Source organism: Notechis scutatus, chromosome 1 (genome assembly GCF_049901735.1).
Source record: "Notechis scutatus isolate UNSWTSFEM ecotype Mainland chromosome 1, rNotScu1.2, whole genome shotgun sequence".
Classification (NCBI taxonomy): Eukaryota; Metazoa; Chordata; class Lepidosauria; order Squamata; family Elapidae; genus Notechis; species Notechis scutatus.
In genome coordinates this window covers 180,030,072-180,044,247 of record NC_142009.1, presented here as the reverse complement: position 1 = coordinate 180,044,247, position 14,176 = coordinate 180,030,072, and the positions used below count along the sequence as shown (strand labels likewise).

At 38.9% G+C, this 14,176-nt stretch overlaps 1 protein-coding gene across 4 annotated transcripts; it reads right to left on the bottom strand.

Moving 5' to 3' along the window:
• Nucleotides 1-2: 2 nt before the first annotated feature.
• On the bottom strand, nucleotides 3-11,929 carry OSGEPL1 (O-sialoglycoprotein endopeptidase like 1). 4 transcript variants are annotated; one of them, XM_087949574.1, is made up of 8 exons: nucleotides 11,475-11,929; nucleotides 11,068-11,275; nucleotides 7,758-8,145; nucleotides 6,197-6,401; nucleotides 5,959-6,107; nucleotides 4,268-4,398; nucleotides 2,542-2,613; nucleotides 3-1,568 (listed from the first exon to the last, which is right to left on the bottom strand). In XM_087949574.1, exons 2-8 carry the CDS (start codon nucleotides 11,256-11,258, stop codon nucleotides 1,490-1,492), a joined length of 1,215 nt encoding a protein of 404 aa, XP_087805700.1. In that variant the 5' UTR covers nucleotides 11,259-11,275; nucleotides 11,475-11,929; the 3' UTR covers nucleotides 3-1,489. The 4 variants fall into 4 exon arrangements, with proteins under 4 accessions (XP_087805700.1, XP_026523799.1, XP_087805701.1 ...); XM_026668014.2 differs by having other exon boundaries at nucleotides 11,068-11,316; nucleotides 11,475-11,927; XM_087949575.1 differs by having other exon boundaries at nucleotides 7,758-8,140; nucleotides 11,068-11,912.
• Between the last annotated feature and the right edge of the window lie 2,247 nt (nucleotides 11,930-14,176).

Here is a 14,176-nt window from a genome sequence, read left to right as displayed (position 1 = left end):
GGTAAATTAAAATATATCTTTATTTCAAACAATATAGCACTGCAAAAAAAGGCGACATGAAATATTAATACTGTACATTCACTGATAAGCTCTTGAAAACAAGCATTCTGCACAAGACAAATGGCTGTAAAGGTATTGCTGCAAAACTTGAATAAGATTAGCTACTGTTTACCTATGAATTCCATGTTTTCTTTAAACTCACATAATTATTAGTTTCCTTCATTCTCCTGTTGTTTCTGCTACAGGTAGTCATCAACTTATGATCACAATTGAGCCCAAAATGTCTGTTGCTAAGCAAGACCATTATTGAGTTTTGTCCCATTTTACAACCCCATTTACTTGCCACAGTTATTAAGTGAATCACTGCATTGTTAGGTTAGTAACAATTGTTAAGTGAATCTGGCTTCCCCACTGACTTTGTTTGTCAAAAGGTCACAAAAGATAATTACCTGAGTCCAAGGCACTGCAACTGTCATAAATACATGCCAGTTGCCAAGCATCTGAATTTTGATCATGTGACCACAGGGCTGGTGCAACAGTCATAAATGTGAAAAATGGTAACAAGTCACTTTTTTCAGTGATATTGCTGTAACTTTGGTCACTAAACAAATGGCTATAAGTCAAGGATTATCTGTACTCACATCTCCATCTATTTTCCCTCTTCTCACCATTGTAGCTATTCCTTTTTCCTTCCTTTTATTTCCCTTACTATTTCCTTCCTTTTATTCCCCTTACTTTTTAGCATTTTTGCTGAAGAAGGGAAGGAAATATTTGTGCATACGTTTGTATATTTCTGTGTGCTGGAATGGTTTGCATCTAAGAGAAAGAATGGTTGGTATATATTGATGGGATTTGATAGAGACGTTATTTTGTAAGCAACGGTAGTTAGTAGTTATTAATTGAACCAAAGTGACCTTTTTTTTTGGTCCTACCTCTACATTTTCTGGAAAGTAGCTTCTGCCAGTTATATCCACCTGCACAGATATATGAACAGATGTAAAGAACTGACATGTGCTCACTTATATTGGGTGAAAGAATATTGAAGATATTTCAGCTGAACTTTGCAAACCAAGATTACTTAAGTGGGGAAGCTGGATACTCACTTATTCCTCCACCCCCTTCTTTTCTGAGGGTATTATTTTCAATTCGGACCCAACGTGCATAACATCCATTCCTTTTACTTCTGCAAATAGTTCATTAAACCACTGAAAAACATCAGCCTTGAAATTTATTAGATAATGGAACATATATCCAAATTTACAAACAATAAAATGCTTGGAAACACCTTTCCCATTTATAGTGACTAAAAACATATGTCCTGTTTTTTCATTTTCATACCTAAATTTTTTGTCCGCTTATAATTAAATTACTTGGCAATGTCACACAACTGGTCCAGGTGAGCAGGAAGCAACAAAATGGAGTCCCCATTAAAAAACTTTTTAAAAATGACACATTCACTTTGTTCCAAACAATTGAAAAATACCAAACATCATACTGCTAGATTTAGCGCTGGCACTTTGATGAAAGCTTCTTTTACTTGTTCTGAGATATTAGTTCCAAGTGGAGCTCTAAATGGTAACATAAAACACTATAATTAAACATATAATACAAATTCAGGAATGTAGAATTATATATTACAATACATGCATATGTGGCTTCTCTAAGACCCTTCTACATATAATGAAAATTACTATAAAATCAGTAATTTATATAATTGAATAAACCACATTCAAAACAATACGTACATCTATCTCTATTTTACAACACATTTACAATTTACAAACTCAGTTTACAATTTATGCAAATACCTTTTTGTCACTCACCAATACTTCATTTTACCACTAAACACCATTACAACTTTTGATAAAGGAATTTCTGTCTCAAATAACAATTCTATTATTTTTACCAGTTTCATAAAAGAAATAATAATTCTTTTATAATTTTGAACATTATGTAGGGAAAAGAATGTGATTTGTTTATTAATTTATTAAATCTATCGACCACCCATCTTATCACAGGGTACAACTTTAAAAAATCTATCTGATAAGGGAATAACATATTCTGTGCCAAAGAATTATTAGTCATATACAATAATTGTGCAAAAATAAACTTGGCATGTTTTCCTAATTTGTTACACTTTGCTAAGTTTTTCAGGTAGCATTCAAATGCTCCGGGTCAAATATGGAACATTCTATCTAAAGGAAAAACAAAACGAACTGTCAAACTGGAACCTAGACTAAGGAAAAGGATAGCAATTTATGTGTAACCCTGAACAGGCCTTCTCTGGTAGGGGAAAAAAAATATCTTAGCCTTCTCCAGTCTCATGCTTTGTAGATGTGCAATGGCTAAAGAAATTCTGGAAGTTGAGTTCCGAAATAGCTTGGAGATTCCAAGTGGGAATGGGTTGAAGGTACATATTTAAATAATTCAATATACAGTATATCACCTTTTTTTACCCCAATTTTTCCTCCTATAATTTTGAGCAACATATAGACAATAAAATACACCAAGAAAAGTTCAATAAACTAATTAACTACTTACTTTGGTTCATACCGGAAATGTTCTACATTATAAAAGATATCTAATCCTGCAGAAAGTTTTTCAATTCCATTCCTACAAAGGAAATATTTATGCAAGTAAGTAAAACAATTTCATTTCTCTGTTACTTTACAATGAATACAAAGCATTTTATCACACTGACCACAAAAAATTATTGGCAGAGTCTTCAAACCTACTGCCTTATTTTCCATTAGATATTATTCTTGTTAATCTAATTATTTTCACTCTAAGGAACCTGAGGCATCTATCTTGCAATATAAACCTCTGATTTCTTCACATTTTTAATCAAAAAAGGCAAAGGCAGCACTCATTTTTTGGAAAACTATGATGCTAGAGAGGCCTTGGTCCGTAATGAATTATAGATATTTGCCAATTCCATATAGGAAATGCATCTCAAATATTTAGTTTCAGCAGCCCTGCAGTCATTTACCCTTAAAACCCACTACAGGGACATGTTGTGGTTAGCCGGCAGCAGTGAGGAGGAGGTTCCCGAGGAGCCTGTGCTAAGTGCAAGTGAGCACAGGATGATTCCTAGAAGTGAACAGCTGGAGCAGCACAGGCAACTCGGGAGTAAGAATGCTAAGTAATTGCCCCTCCCTCCAGGGAATATAAGCCTGGTTTCAAAGGGTTTTTGCTCTGTAGAAGGCAAAAACGTTTGAAGGACTCAGCATTGTGTGTAGAGACTGTCAAGGTTTTTCTGGTTGGACTAATTGGCTGCAAGCCATCTTTTATCTACAAAGAAGTTTATTTGTAGATTAAAGCTGAGTTACTGAGTTTGTCTGTGTTTGCTCTCTGGGAACCCGGTTGGGTCAGAACAGGACACTTCAGCGCCTGCCTCTCCCCCATCCCACCCATCCAGAACCTCACAAAGCCATCATGCACCACACTTACCTTCTGAAATCTCTGGACCTCATTTTATGCACAGTGGCAATCCAAATATGGCTGCCGTTTTGCCCTCCCCGCTTGTGGCAAAATGGCAGCTGCCAGACAAAGTGCTTTACAGGTCTGCAGAGTGCTGAAGATTTTGACCACTGCTGAAAGCTTTTGCAGCACTGTCCAGAGCTTTCTAAGGTAGCAAAATGAAGCAGTTTGTCCCTGAGCCATGTGGCAGTTACACAAATGCAGCTGCCACTTTGTGGGCGGGAAAAAATGGCAGCCACTTTGAGAATCACTCCATCTGGCTGCACAAAAAAGCAAGTTCCAAGAGGCCTTGGAACTCTTCAAAAGGTAAGTGAGGAGAAGGATGTTTGGCCTGAGAGGGAGGGAATCAGGCCTAAGATGGTGGAGGGGTGGGAGTGGCAAAAGACCTGTCAGGACTCAAGGAGCAAGAAGTGGAGCATTGGCATCTCAAAAGTGGGGGACGCCTTGGGAGGGTCAGGGAAGATGTGCCTGGGCCTACAACTGCCTCCCCAACCAGGAGATAGCCCACACTCCACTTAACAGTTTAATGATTCATTGAAGAGAGCAGGGATTGTGGGGCGGGGGGGGGGTTGTTAGGTGAGACATTTCATCTAAAGATTGTCATGACATGTGACTATAATTACAGTAGTATCTCGAAGACTATCTGCGCCCCGAAGACATATAATGTATATACACTATAAAAAGTGCATGTTGCCCAACTTGTATGACTTATACATATATTTTGGAAATTAATCATAACATTTTGCAATAATGCATCTCCTTCAAAAATGAAAAAACATTTCCTTACCATGCAATCATAACACCATTGTCAGTGCAAAGTCTTGGAGGTGGACAAACCAATGTGAAATTGGTAGCATCTGCTAGAAGTTGCAGAGATCTACGGACATATTGATTACTTGCGACACCTCCTGAAACAACCTGAAAGCAAAGTTGAAAGAGAAACCCCATTATATTACATTGTTGCATATTGCAATTGTATTAGTGCATATCTTTCAGAATTAAATATGATAGAGAAAAAATGTAACTTTTATGCTGTAATGTAAATCCTCATTACTTGGTAACCCTGTTGCTACAATAATTATGAAACTCAGCAGATATACATTTAAATTGCTGAAATCATCTTTTGAAGAATTAAATGTTGTTCTATGAGATTGCTCAAGTTCTTGGAGAGAAAAGATTGCTGAACTGCAATGAGATTTGGCAATTACGTAAAATTTCAGCCATTTATTTACTGGATTGTCTAGAGATCTATTCTCCTTTACTCGTATCTGGATTACACAACTCTTTCTAATCCAGTCCTGTTAAAGTCCTACAAAATTTCCTTGGAGATCAAGACCTTAGTATTCTTTTTTTAATTAAAAACTCTTTATTTCCTTTCCAATGTGCAGGTATGTCTGATATTCTTTTCCTAAATGAAGAAAAATTCTATCGTCAACATACATGATTCCATAGAAGGTGATTGTTCTGTTTTATTGAGGAGGAATACTTATGCAAATGCTCTTCACTTTATGTATTTTAATAACTGTAGTCTGGAGCTATATAATGACAAATGTACTAATTCATCAAACCCTAGATGATGGAAATAGCCAAAGCTTCACAAATCAATAATGCCTGGTTTAGTGATGGTCCCTTCAAATAGCTGTAAATCAACTACTTTAGTCCCTTGGAGCAGATAAAAAATGGATGAGCTTTTGCTTTAAATGATCATTTCCCCTGAAAGTCTCAATAAAACAATAAGGGTGATTCTCCATGCCTTTTTTGATGCTCTAGCCATGGCTGAATCTGTTTAAAATTCTATATATTAAGACAGGACAGGACAGGACAGGATAGGATAATCTTTGTAGTTTTTTTTCTGTGAACGCACCAGCACACATTTAAAAGAAATGAAATTTTGATGTCTTAATTTTGATCCTTGTTAGGATTTATTGCTTAAATTAAACAATTTTCCCCAAAAGAGAAATGAAGCCTCTGAAATAAGAACTTCCTAACAGATAATCTGAATTAATCTCATTAATGTGGAAAAGAAGTTATTTCTTAAACGAAACCTCTGGAAGGTTTTTTAAATATCATAACCAATATGGTAGCTTCTATATTAGGAGTTTTTTTTTTTTTTAAAAAAAGATACTTGTTTTCAAATGAACCTAAAATAGGAATGAAAAATGTCGATCAATATTCCTATACAGGCAATGAATGCTTGTGAACAAGGGATGCAGAGCAATGAGAACAAGGCTGTAATGCCCAGGGTGCAATTAAGGAATATCTGGCAGCCGAACAGGTAGACACAGTCTCTCTTTCAGCTAATTTCTCCCAATTGTAAGCAGAGTTCAGTCTTGGAATATTTTACTTCCTTCATGGTAACAAAGCCTGGCCTTACTTGGAGTCTGTCCCTTGGCTAGTTCACTATTTCCATGATCAAGCAGCAGTCAGTCTTGGAATCTGAGGTAATAATGAAAAGTGTAATCTTCACACAGAACTTACCAAGGTTTCCTTTCCTGGGGGTATGATTCCTTTCTCTTTGCAGAAGAGAATAGCCCGATGGGTTCGCTCAGCAATGTGAACAGTCATTGTGTACAGGGCAGCCGCAGCAAGATCCGGAAGACAAGAGAGATGTTGCCCTTCCTGAAGGCCTGCAGAAATCACACACACAGAGATATATTTTCAAAGCGGACATGCACCAAAACACACCCATACAGTTTGTGACTCTTTAGGCAAATACCTTCTGCCTTTTCTTCTTTTGAAATCTTTCTAGTGATTTCGCTTTGCAGACCAGCAAAAGAGAAGGTGCAATCACGGTATCGCTGCATTGGGACTGTGAATTTGTATCGCAAAATGTTACCCTGCTGAGCCAAGATTTCTATTGCTCTCCCACCAGACTTGCCAGAGCACTCTGGATGATTATGTAAAGAAAGACTTCTAGCTACCTTTAAAAAAAAAGTAAAGGAAAAGAAAAAAAAAATACATTCACAACAGATTCAAGAAATATCTCAATTCAAGTTTACAACATTAATTTTTTAAAAGCAATCTTTCTTATTAGTTTATCCAATGTGTATTTTTGACAAAACAAGTAATGTGGATTTTCATGATGCAGCACAAGGGAATATGCTTCATACATTAATGAGGTGTGCTGACTTATATCAATAAAATTAATCATGCTTTTTTAAAAAAAGAAATGGATAGATTGTAATCCTATTTAAAGAAACTAATTTTTCCCCTAAAAATATGTGTCGCCTCATGGGATATCTTAAATGTGAGTACAAGTAGTCCTCGACTTACGACCATAGTTGAGCCCAACATTTCTGTTGCTAAGCGAAACATTTTTTAATTTGCCCATTTACGACTTTTCTTGCTACAGTTGTTAAGTGAATCACTAGCGTTGTTAAGTTAAAAACAGAGTTGTTAAATGAATCTGGTTTCCCCGTTGACTTTGTTTATAGGCAGGTCACAAAAGGGAATGACATGAGCCTGGAACACTGCAACTGTCATAAATATGAATCAGTTGCCAAGCATCTGAATTTTGATCACGTGACCATGGGGATGTTGCAACAGTCATTAAGTGTGAAAAATGATAATAAAAGTGACTTTTTCAGTGTCATTCTAACTTTGAATGGTCACTAAGTGAACTGTTGGAAGTCAAGGACCACCTGTAATGTATACAACTAACATACTTTTTCAGGTAAATGAGAATGTGGCTGAAATGACTCCGGTTCCAAGCTTTCATTACCTTACTGATATTATGGGGAGTAGGCTTTAGGTCGATTTTATCACTCAGGCCACTTGAAGGAATCAAGCTTGGGGACCTGCATTTTTGTCTTTGTATTATATGGGTGTTGCAGGCAGTTTGGTTTATGTTACCCTGCCAATTCCAGAGTAAATGGAGCTTTTTGGCCTGTTTTCTGGATGTTTTAGAGGTGGAGAAGTTTAATGAGAAAATCAATTCCCTTCAGAACTCAAATGGGGCTTTTTAAAAAGGTAAAATAGAAATCAGTGAGTGGAAATGAGATGTTGGAGAAACACATGCAGGACAATCTACGCTTGCTTAAAACAATCCATACATGGAGGACCTCCAAATGTGAAAATCTCTAGAAGTTGCCACCGAAATATGTTTAATCTTATAGAAGTGAGAAATTATTGAGAACATGAAGAGTAATTTCATCTCTTTAAACATTAAGTTTGTGTACCAGCCCTACTCAACTTTTGGATGGTGCCTCAGTATATTACTCAAAGGATTTTGGCTTAAAAATATTTATATGTCAATAATCTATATTAAAATGAATCACCTTGTCAAGCATGTCCCCTGGTGCGATGTCCTTTGTTTGTCCAAGAAGAAGAAAATCTGAAACTCCTTGTGCTACTGCCAGTATACAATGACCCCCCGAGAGTAAAAGGACAAGAAAAGGAAATGGTACGAGGTCCGTCAGTCGGACAGTGAGAGCATGTGCTTCCATATGATGGATAGGGATAAAGGGTTTCTGATGCTTCTTCACCAGTTCTAAACTATATTTCAATCCAATTCCAAGGCTTAATGCAAGTCCTGGCATCACAGTTGTTGCAACAGCCGAGATATCCTCCATACTGATGCCACTGGATGAGACTGCATGTTGTACCACCCTTGCGATATTTTCTTGGTGAAGCTGCTGTGCTACTGGAGGAATAATGCCACCTGTTCTAATCAGAAATACACACCTGTGAAATCCACTGGCCAGATTGTAATAATTTTATAACATCATATTATATACTTTATCATCTTAACATATTACTGATAAGAATTTACATGTAACATTGTAATTACAGCAACCTGTTTTTATATATATATAAACATATATATTTTCGTAGATTTTCACGGGTACAGGTATGTAGGTCTAGGTGTGTTCGGGTCTTTTCCCGTGTAAGATTAAGAGTATCTTGACGACGTTTCGGCGAGGTCCCACTCGCCATCCTCAGGCTGGTGCTTTCGGCTTCGTGCCAGTGCAAGCAGTGTGTGATCGGAGCTGCCGTCTCTCTATAAACACTGGTGTGGGGTGCTGGTGTACTGGTCTGGTTGCCTGTGCTGCTGCCTCTTGATTGGTTGATGGAGTTGATGTTGGTACAATGGGCTGTGTGATGGCCTTGTGAGTTTTGTTGTGGAGATATGCTGGATCTTGTGCTTTAATCTCCTGGGTCGTTTGTGTTTTGATCTCTTTTCCATTAGCCTCCTGTGTTGTAACGGCTTGGGTAATGAGTTGTATGGTGACCTTGTGAGTTTTATTGCTGTGGTATCCTTGGTCTTGAGCTGTGATTTCCTGGGTCTTTTGCTGTGTTGCAACTTCTTGAGTTCTTGTGGTGTAATTTCCTGAGTTTTCTGATGTGATATCCTGAGCGGGTGGCTGTGATGTAGCATTCTGGGTTTTGGTCTGGCTTCGAGTTTGGGGTCTGGGTCTGTGTTCTTGGCGTGTGTCAGCTCCACAACAAAACTCACAAGGCCATCACACAGCCCATTATACCAACATCAACTCCATCAACCAATCAAGAGGCAGCAGCACAGCCAACCAGACCAACACACCAGCACCCCCCACCAGTATTTATAGAGAGACAGCAGCTCCGATCACACACTGCTTGCACTGGCACAAAGCTGAAAGCACCAGCCTGAGGATGGCGAGTGGGACCTCGCCGAAACGTCGTCAAGATACTCTTAATCTTACACGGGAAAAGACCCGAACACACCTAGACCTACATTATGTGTGTGTGTGTGTGTGTGTGTGTGTGTGTGTGTGTATTCTTAAGTTTTTGCGGGTATTTATATGTATGGTATCCAGCTTTGTTTGGGTATTTTCCACGTCATTTTAATTGCGCTTTTAAAGTTGTAGCGACGTTTCGGCAGAATCTCATCTGCCATCATAAGGCTTGTGTATGAGACAACTTTGAAAGCACAACTATAATGACGTGGAAAAATACCCAAACAAAGCTGAATACCATACATACATACATACATACATACATACATACATACATACATAAAAATAAAAATACAGGTGGATTGATGTCCTGCCACCCTAACCCTGTCTCTCCTTTTTTCCTCCCACCTGTCTTGCCTGATTGTTCTGCAATATAATCTTAACACCACTGACAGATCCTGCCAGTAGAGGTAATCCTTGTCTTACAACAATTCATTTAGTGACTGTTCAAAGTTACAACAGCACTGAAGAAAGAGACTTATGACCATTTTCCACACTTTTAAAAATAATTTTATTTATGATTCCCCCCCCCCACTTATGACCATCACATGATTTACATTTGGATGCTTGATAACTGACTTATATTCATGAAGGTTGCATTGTCCTGGGGTCACATAATCCCTTTTTGCGACCTTCTGACAAGCAAAGTCAACCAGATTCACTTAACAACTGTGTTATTAAGTTAACAACTGCAATGATTCACTTAAATGTGGCAAGAAAGGTCATAAAAAGGTGCAAAACCCATTTAACAAATTTTTCACTTAACAATATAAATTTTGGGATCAATTGTGGTCATAAGTTTAGGACTACCTATATAGTTTCCCTAACAGCAATAAAGATTGAGATTAATTATCGGCCATTAGAGAATGCTGACCCTTTTCGGTCTCTTGACGTCACTAATCACATTATAGTGATTACAATTAAGTCTATCTTGCAAGATTCCTATCACAGCAAAGTTGGGGGTGGGAGAAAAATCACTGATTTATTCAGAAATGTACATAGATGCTCATAAAATACCTAAACTTCTTAAGATTCTGGAGGAAAAAGGAAAGTTAAGTGCAAGAAACAAATTGTGATTTAAATCTATTTTTCTAACTTCCTACGGTGGTTCTAGATCTATGGGCTCCTTTTTCTTTCCTATTCTTTCAGGAAAGCTGGCAACTGAACCATTCACAACTTTTAATTCATGCAAAAGTTTCTTTGGAAATGCTTTTGGTCAAAAACCTGTTTTTTTCACTGAGTTTGAAAACCTCACAATCATCATCAGTGCTCATAATATGGAGGTTTTGCTACAGAACCTGCTTGGGGGTGGGTGGGACAAAACTTCAAACAAGAGTGTTCAGAAATTTCAGTGAGTAAAAATTTTTATCAGCCATTTCTTCATACAAGAAGGACCTATGTGGCCTGTTCTACCAATTTTGAAAACCAGGAACAGGATAACAGCAACCTAATGTAATTTGCTAATATGAACTACAGGCCATTTTTCAGATATCTATGAATGGAGATATAAAACATGATATGAAATAGTTCATATTCCATTTATTGGTAAGTTTTAACTTCATTCTAAACCATACTCATTCTTGGCTCCCAAAGAAGAACTCTACAAGCGTGTTATAACATTTTATAGTTTTTTATTAAGTTGTAATAAAATGTTTTGTCTGGATGCCTTTAGTAATTCAAACTGGCATTATTCCTAGCTCAAAGCCCTAATTTTAAAGCAAAGGATCAGATTTCTAAAACATAGAAGAAATGCATAGAATACGTAAAAATGGCAATATTTATACACTACACACACACACACACAAACAGCAATAGCTATTGCTAGGCAAATTGTAGCAACTGAAACATATTTTCACCCACAATAAGAATTACTTACTTTAAATGAACATCAGCTTGAGAATGTAATGCTTCTCCTAAAATGCTACCAGTTTCATCCACCACAGCAGCTCCTGTATCATCACAGCTGGTTTCTATTCCCAGAACTATTTTAGTAGAAATGGATTTGCCACCATGAACAGAGACCTTTCTTAAATAATTATTCCAAGAACATATAGGAGTCTTCAACATTCTTCCCAAACTGGTCGCTGTTAAAAGATTTCAGAAAATAAGGACCCCTAAAAAGAAGCTATATAGAAATGAAATTTAGAACAATATCCACTAAAAAGTCTGCTTCTTACACATTTTAAAGTGAGGCGTGCGTCACACTGATGAAATCACGAAGTTCTTTTGTTTTTGGTTTAGAGGGAAGCTATAACTGAGATATACCACAAAAGGTGCACTCACATCAGGGACTGGCAGGAAGCCGAGTGGCCACAGCTCTGACCTGGCTGGCTTGCCTTTCCCTCTGCCACCAGGTGCAGGAGCAAGGTAACGTTTCAGGCAGTCAGGAAAGCCAAACTGCTCTCTAGCCCAGAGCTGCCAGCGAGGGAGGGGGAGCGACGCTGCAGCACTTGCCTCTCTTGAATTTCTCAGCCCTTTCCTTTCCCCAAAAGCGGGAGGGGAGGAAGTCTTTGGAAGTCTCAAAGGGGTGGACCCTTTTGTTAGACCCGGAAGCTTTGCCTGTCAGCTTTTCCGGGCAACGCGGGACAGGAGACTGGCTGCGACGCTGCCGGGTGCTTGAAAGAGAGAGAGAGAGAGAGAGAGAGAGAGTGTTAGAGTGTTTCAGGTGGGTCTCCTCTCCTAGCTTTAGAAGGAGAGAGGGGTAGGGAAGGATAGAAAGAGAAGGAAAGAGAAAAAAAGAGATGGGAAGAGAGAGATTGAAAGAGAAAGAGAAGAGAGAAAGAGAAGGAGAGAGAGAGAGAAGGAAGAGACAAGAAAGAAAAGGGAAAGAAAGAAAAAGGGAGAAAGAAAGAAAGAAAGGGACAGACAAACACGGGATGGAAGGAAGGGAGAGAAAGAAAGAGCAGGAAGGAGGGAGGGAGGAGAGGGGGGAAAAGGAGAGAAAGGAAGGACACAAACCCTAGCTTCAGAAGACTCTTTGAAATAGGACAAGAATCTAGAGCTGTAAGGGATCTTCTTCTAGTCCAAGGGTTTTCAAAGTTTGCAAGTTTAAGACTTGTAGACTTCAACTCCCAGAATTCCTGAGGTAACATGACTGGAGGAGGAATTCTGGGAGTTGAAGTTCACAAGTCTTAAAGCTGCTAAGTTTGAAGACCCCTGTTCTACTCCAACCCCCTGCTCCAGCAGGAAATCCTTACAGAATCAAAGAACAGCAGAATTAGAAGGAACATTGGAGGCCATCTAATCCAACCCCCTGCTCCAGCAGGAGACCTTATATCATCTGGAATCTGGATTATTTTGGTGCTGAAAGGGACATTAATAAATAAAGAAATATAGTAAAATATATTATAGCATTAAGTAGAGAGCTACTCTACAGGCATTTGTTATCTCGCTGTTGTAAAAAATACTTCCTTAACCTTTTACTTGTTGTAAAACAATTATAAATACATGCTGCAATAAGTTACACCCCTCTCCTATTAAGATCTTAAAGGTACAGGACATTTTTCTGTATTTTGTAGAATTTTCCTCCCATGTCTCTTTTGATGTGCTTGGAACTTCTTCCCAGGTCTTTAATTTTGATCAAAGAATAAAATTCTGCTTTCCTTGATTTGCAAACCTCCATTTAAATCTTAGTTTGGGTTCATTTTTGGCTTAAGCGTACTGCCAGACCTTACAGTGCCTCTAACAGAGAGGAAAATTGGCAGAGGAGTTTATTAGGACGAGGCTGCCGTGTAGAGGAAGGCAGAGATAGTCCTTCACTTATGACCACAATTGAGCCCAAAATTTTGGTTGCTAAGCAAGAGCGTTGTTAAGTGAGTTTCACCATATTTTACTCAATTCATGACATCTCCTGGGTCTAACAGTCATATGCTTTTCGTAGGATGCTTGCTTTGAGAAGGGAGAGGGAATAGTAAAATTAATGATTGATGGGAGTAGATAAGTCTGTTTGAACGAGGCCATAACCAAAAAGAATTAGGCAGTTATGGTGAGGTTCCACGCATAGTCATTTTCGATGTATAATTGTAGGCAACGCTTGCATGTTTTTTAATGGCCGAGGAGCCAAGATGCACAAACTAGATGTTGTAACCTGCAAGTCTTCACTCCGGTCTGCTTTTTGAGCGGGAGCCAGAGAAGCCACTGATTGGCTGAGTTGTTTCACAGCTCCATATAAAAGGAGCTGTCAAACAGGATCAGCTGTCTCTTTCTCGGCTGCTGCTGCAAGCTAGTGGCTAGCCGTGGCTGAGATACATTTTAATGAATAAAGCCTGTTAGCTTTATTCCTGCCTCTGCCTCTTTTCACGCGCCAAACACAAAACTGGTGATGAGGATGGGATCGTTAGCAAACTGAGGCAACACTGAGGCAGAGAGAGAGAGCACTTAAAAAGGCTGAAGTCACTACTAAGAGCTGTCACTAAGAGCTGTCACTATAAGCGGAGAAATGGCAGCACCGCCAAATTTCCCACCTTTTCAGCCAACCATCGAGACGTGGACATCCTATATTAACAGATTCAAATGCGTCATGGACGCCGTGAACCTATCTGACATTCCTCCGAACAGGAAAAAAGCCTATTTCCTGAGCTTCTGTGGGGCAACCATCTTCAACACAGCAACAGCCTTGCTGTCACCTCAGACAGTTAAGTCTGTCACCTGGGAAGAGCTGCAGGAAGTGCTCGGAAACCACTATGCCCCAAAACCATCACACATTGCCCACTGCCATGCCTTCCAGCGAAGAAGTCAGGCATAGGGAGAGTCCGTGAGTGAATGGCAGCCAGTTTTTGTTCCACTGCCCTCCAGTGCGGAATCCGAGACCACCTGGATGATATGCTGCTGGACCAGCTCGTCTGTGGGGTGAGAGACCTTTGGCTACAAAGACGGCTGCTGGCAAAAGCCAACCTCAACTTAAAACAAGCTATCGAGGAAGCGCAGGCAGCCAAACTGTCAAACCTATCCGCAGCCAAAATTCAGAAAACCAGCAGCCTTCCCGG

Bases quoted from the DNA above. Each gene is read 5' to 3' on its own strand.
- OSGEPL1 (XM_087949574.1), bottom strand. From the start codon at position 11,258: ATGTTGAAGACTCCTATATGTTCTTGGAATAATTATTTAAGAAAGGTC. The intron at 2,614-4,267 runs GTAAGGAAATGT...TTTCCTTTGTAG, and splicing joins AATGGTGTTATGATTGCATG to GAATGGAATTGAAAAACTTT. The intron at 1,569-2,541 runs GTAAGTAGTTAA...GTTACCATTTAG, and splicing joins CATTTCCGGTATGAACCAAA to AGCTCCACTTGGAACTAATA.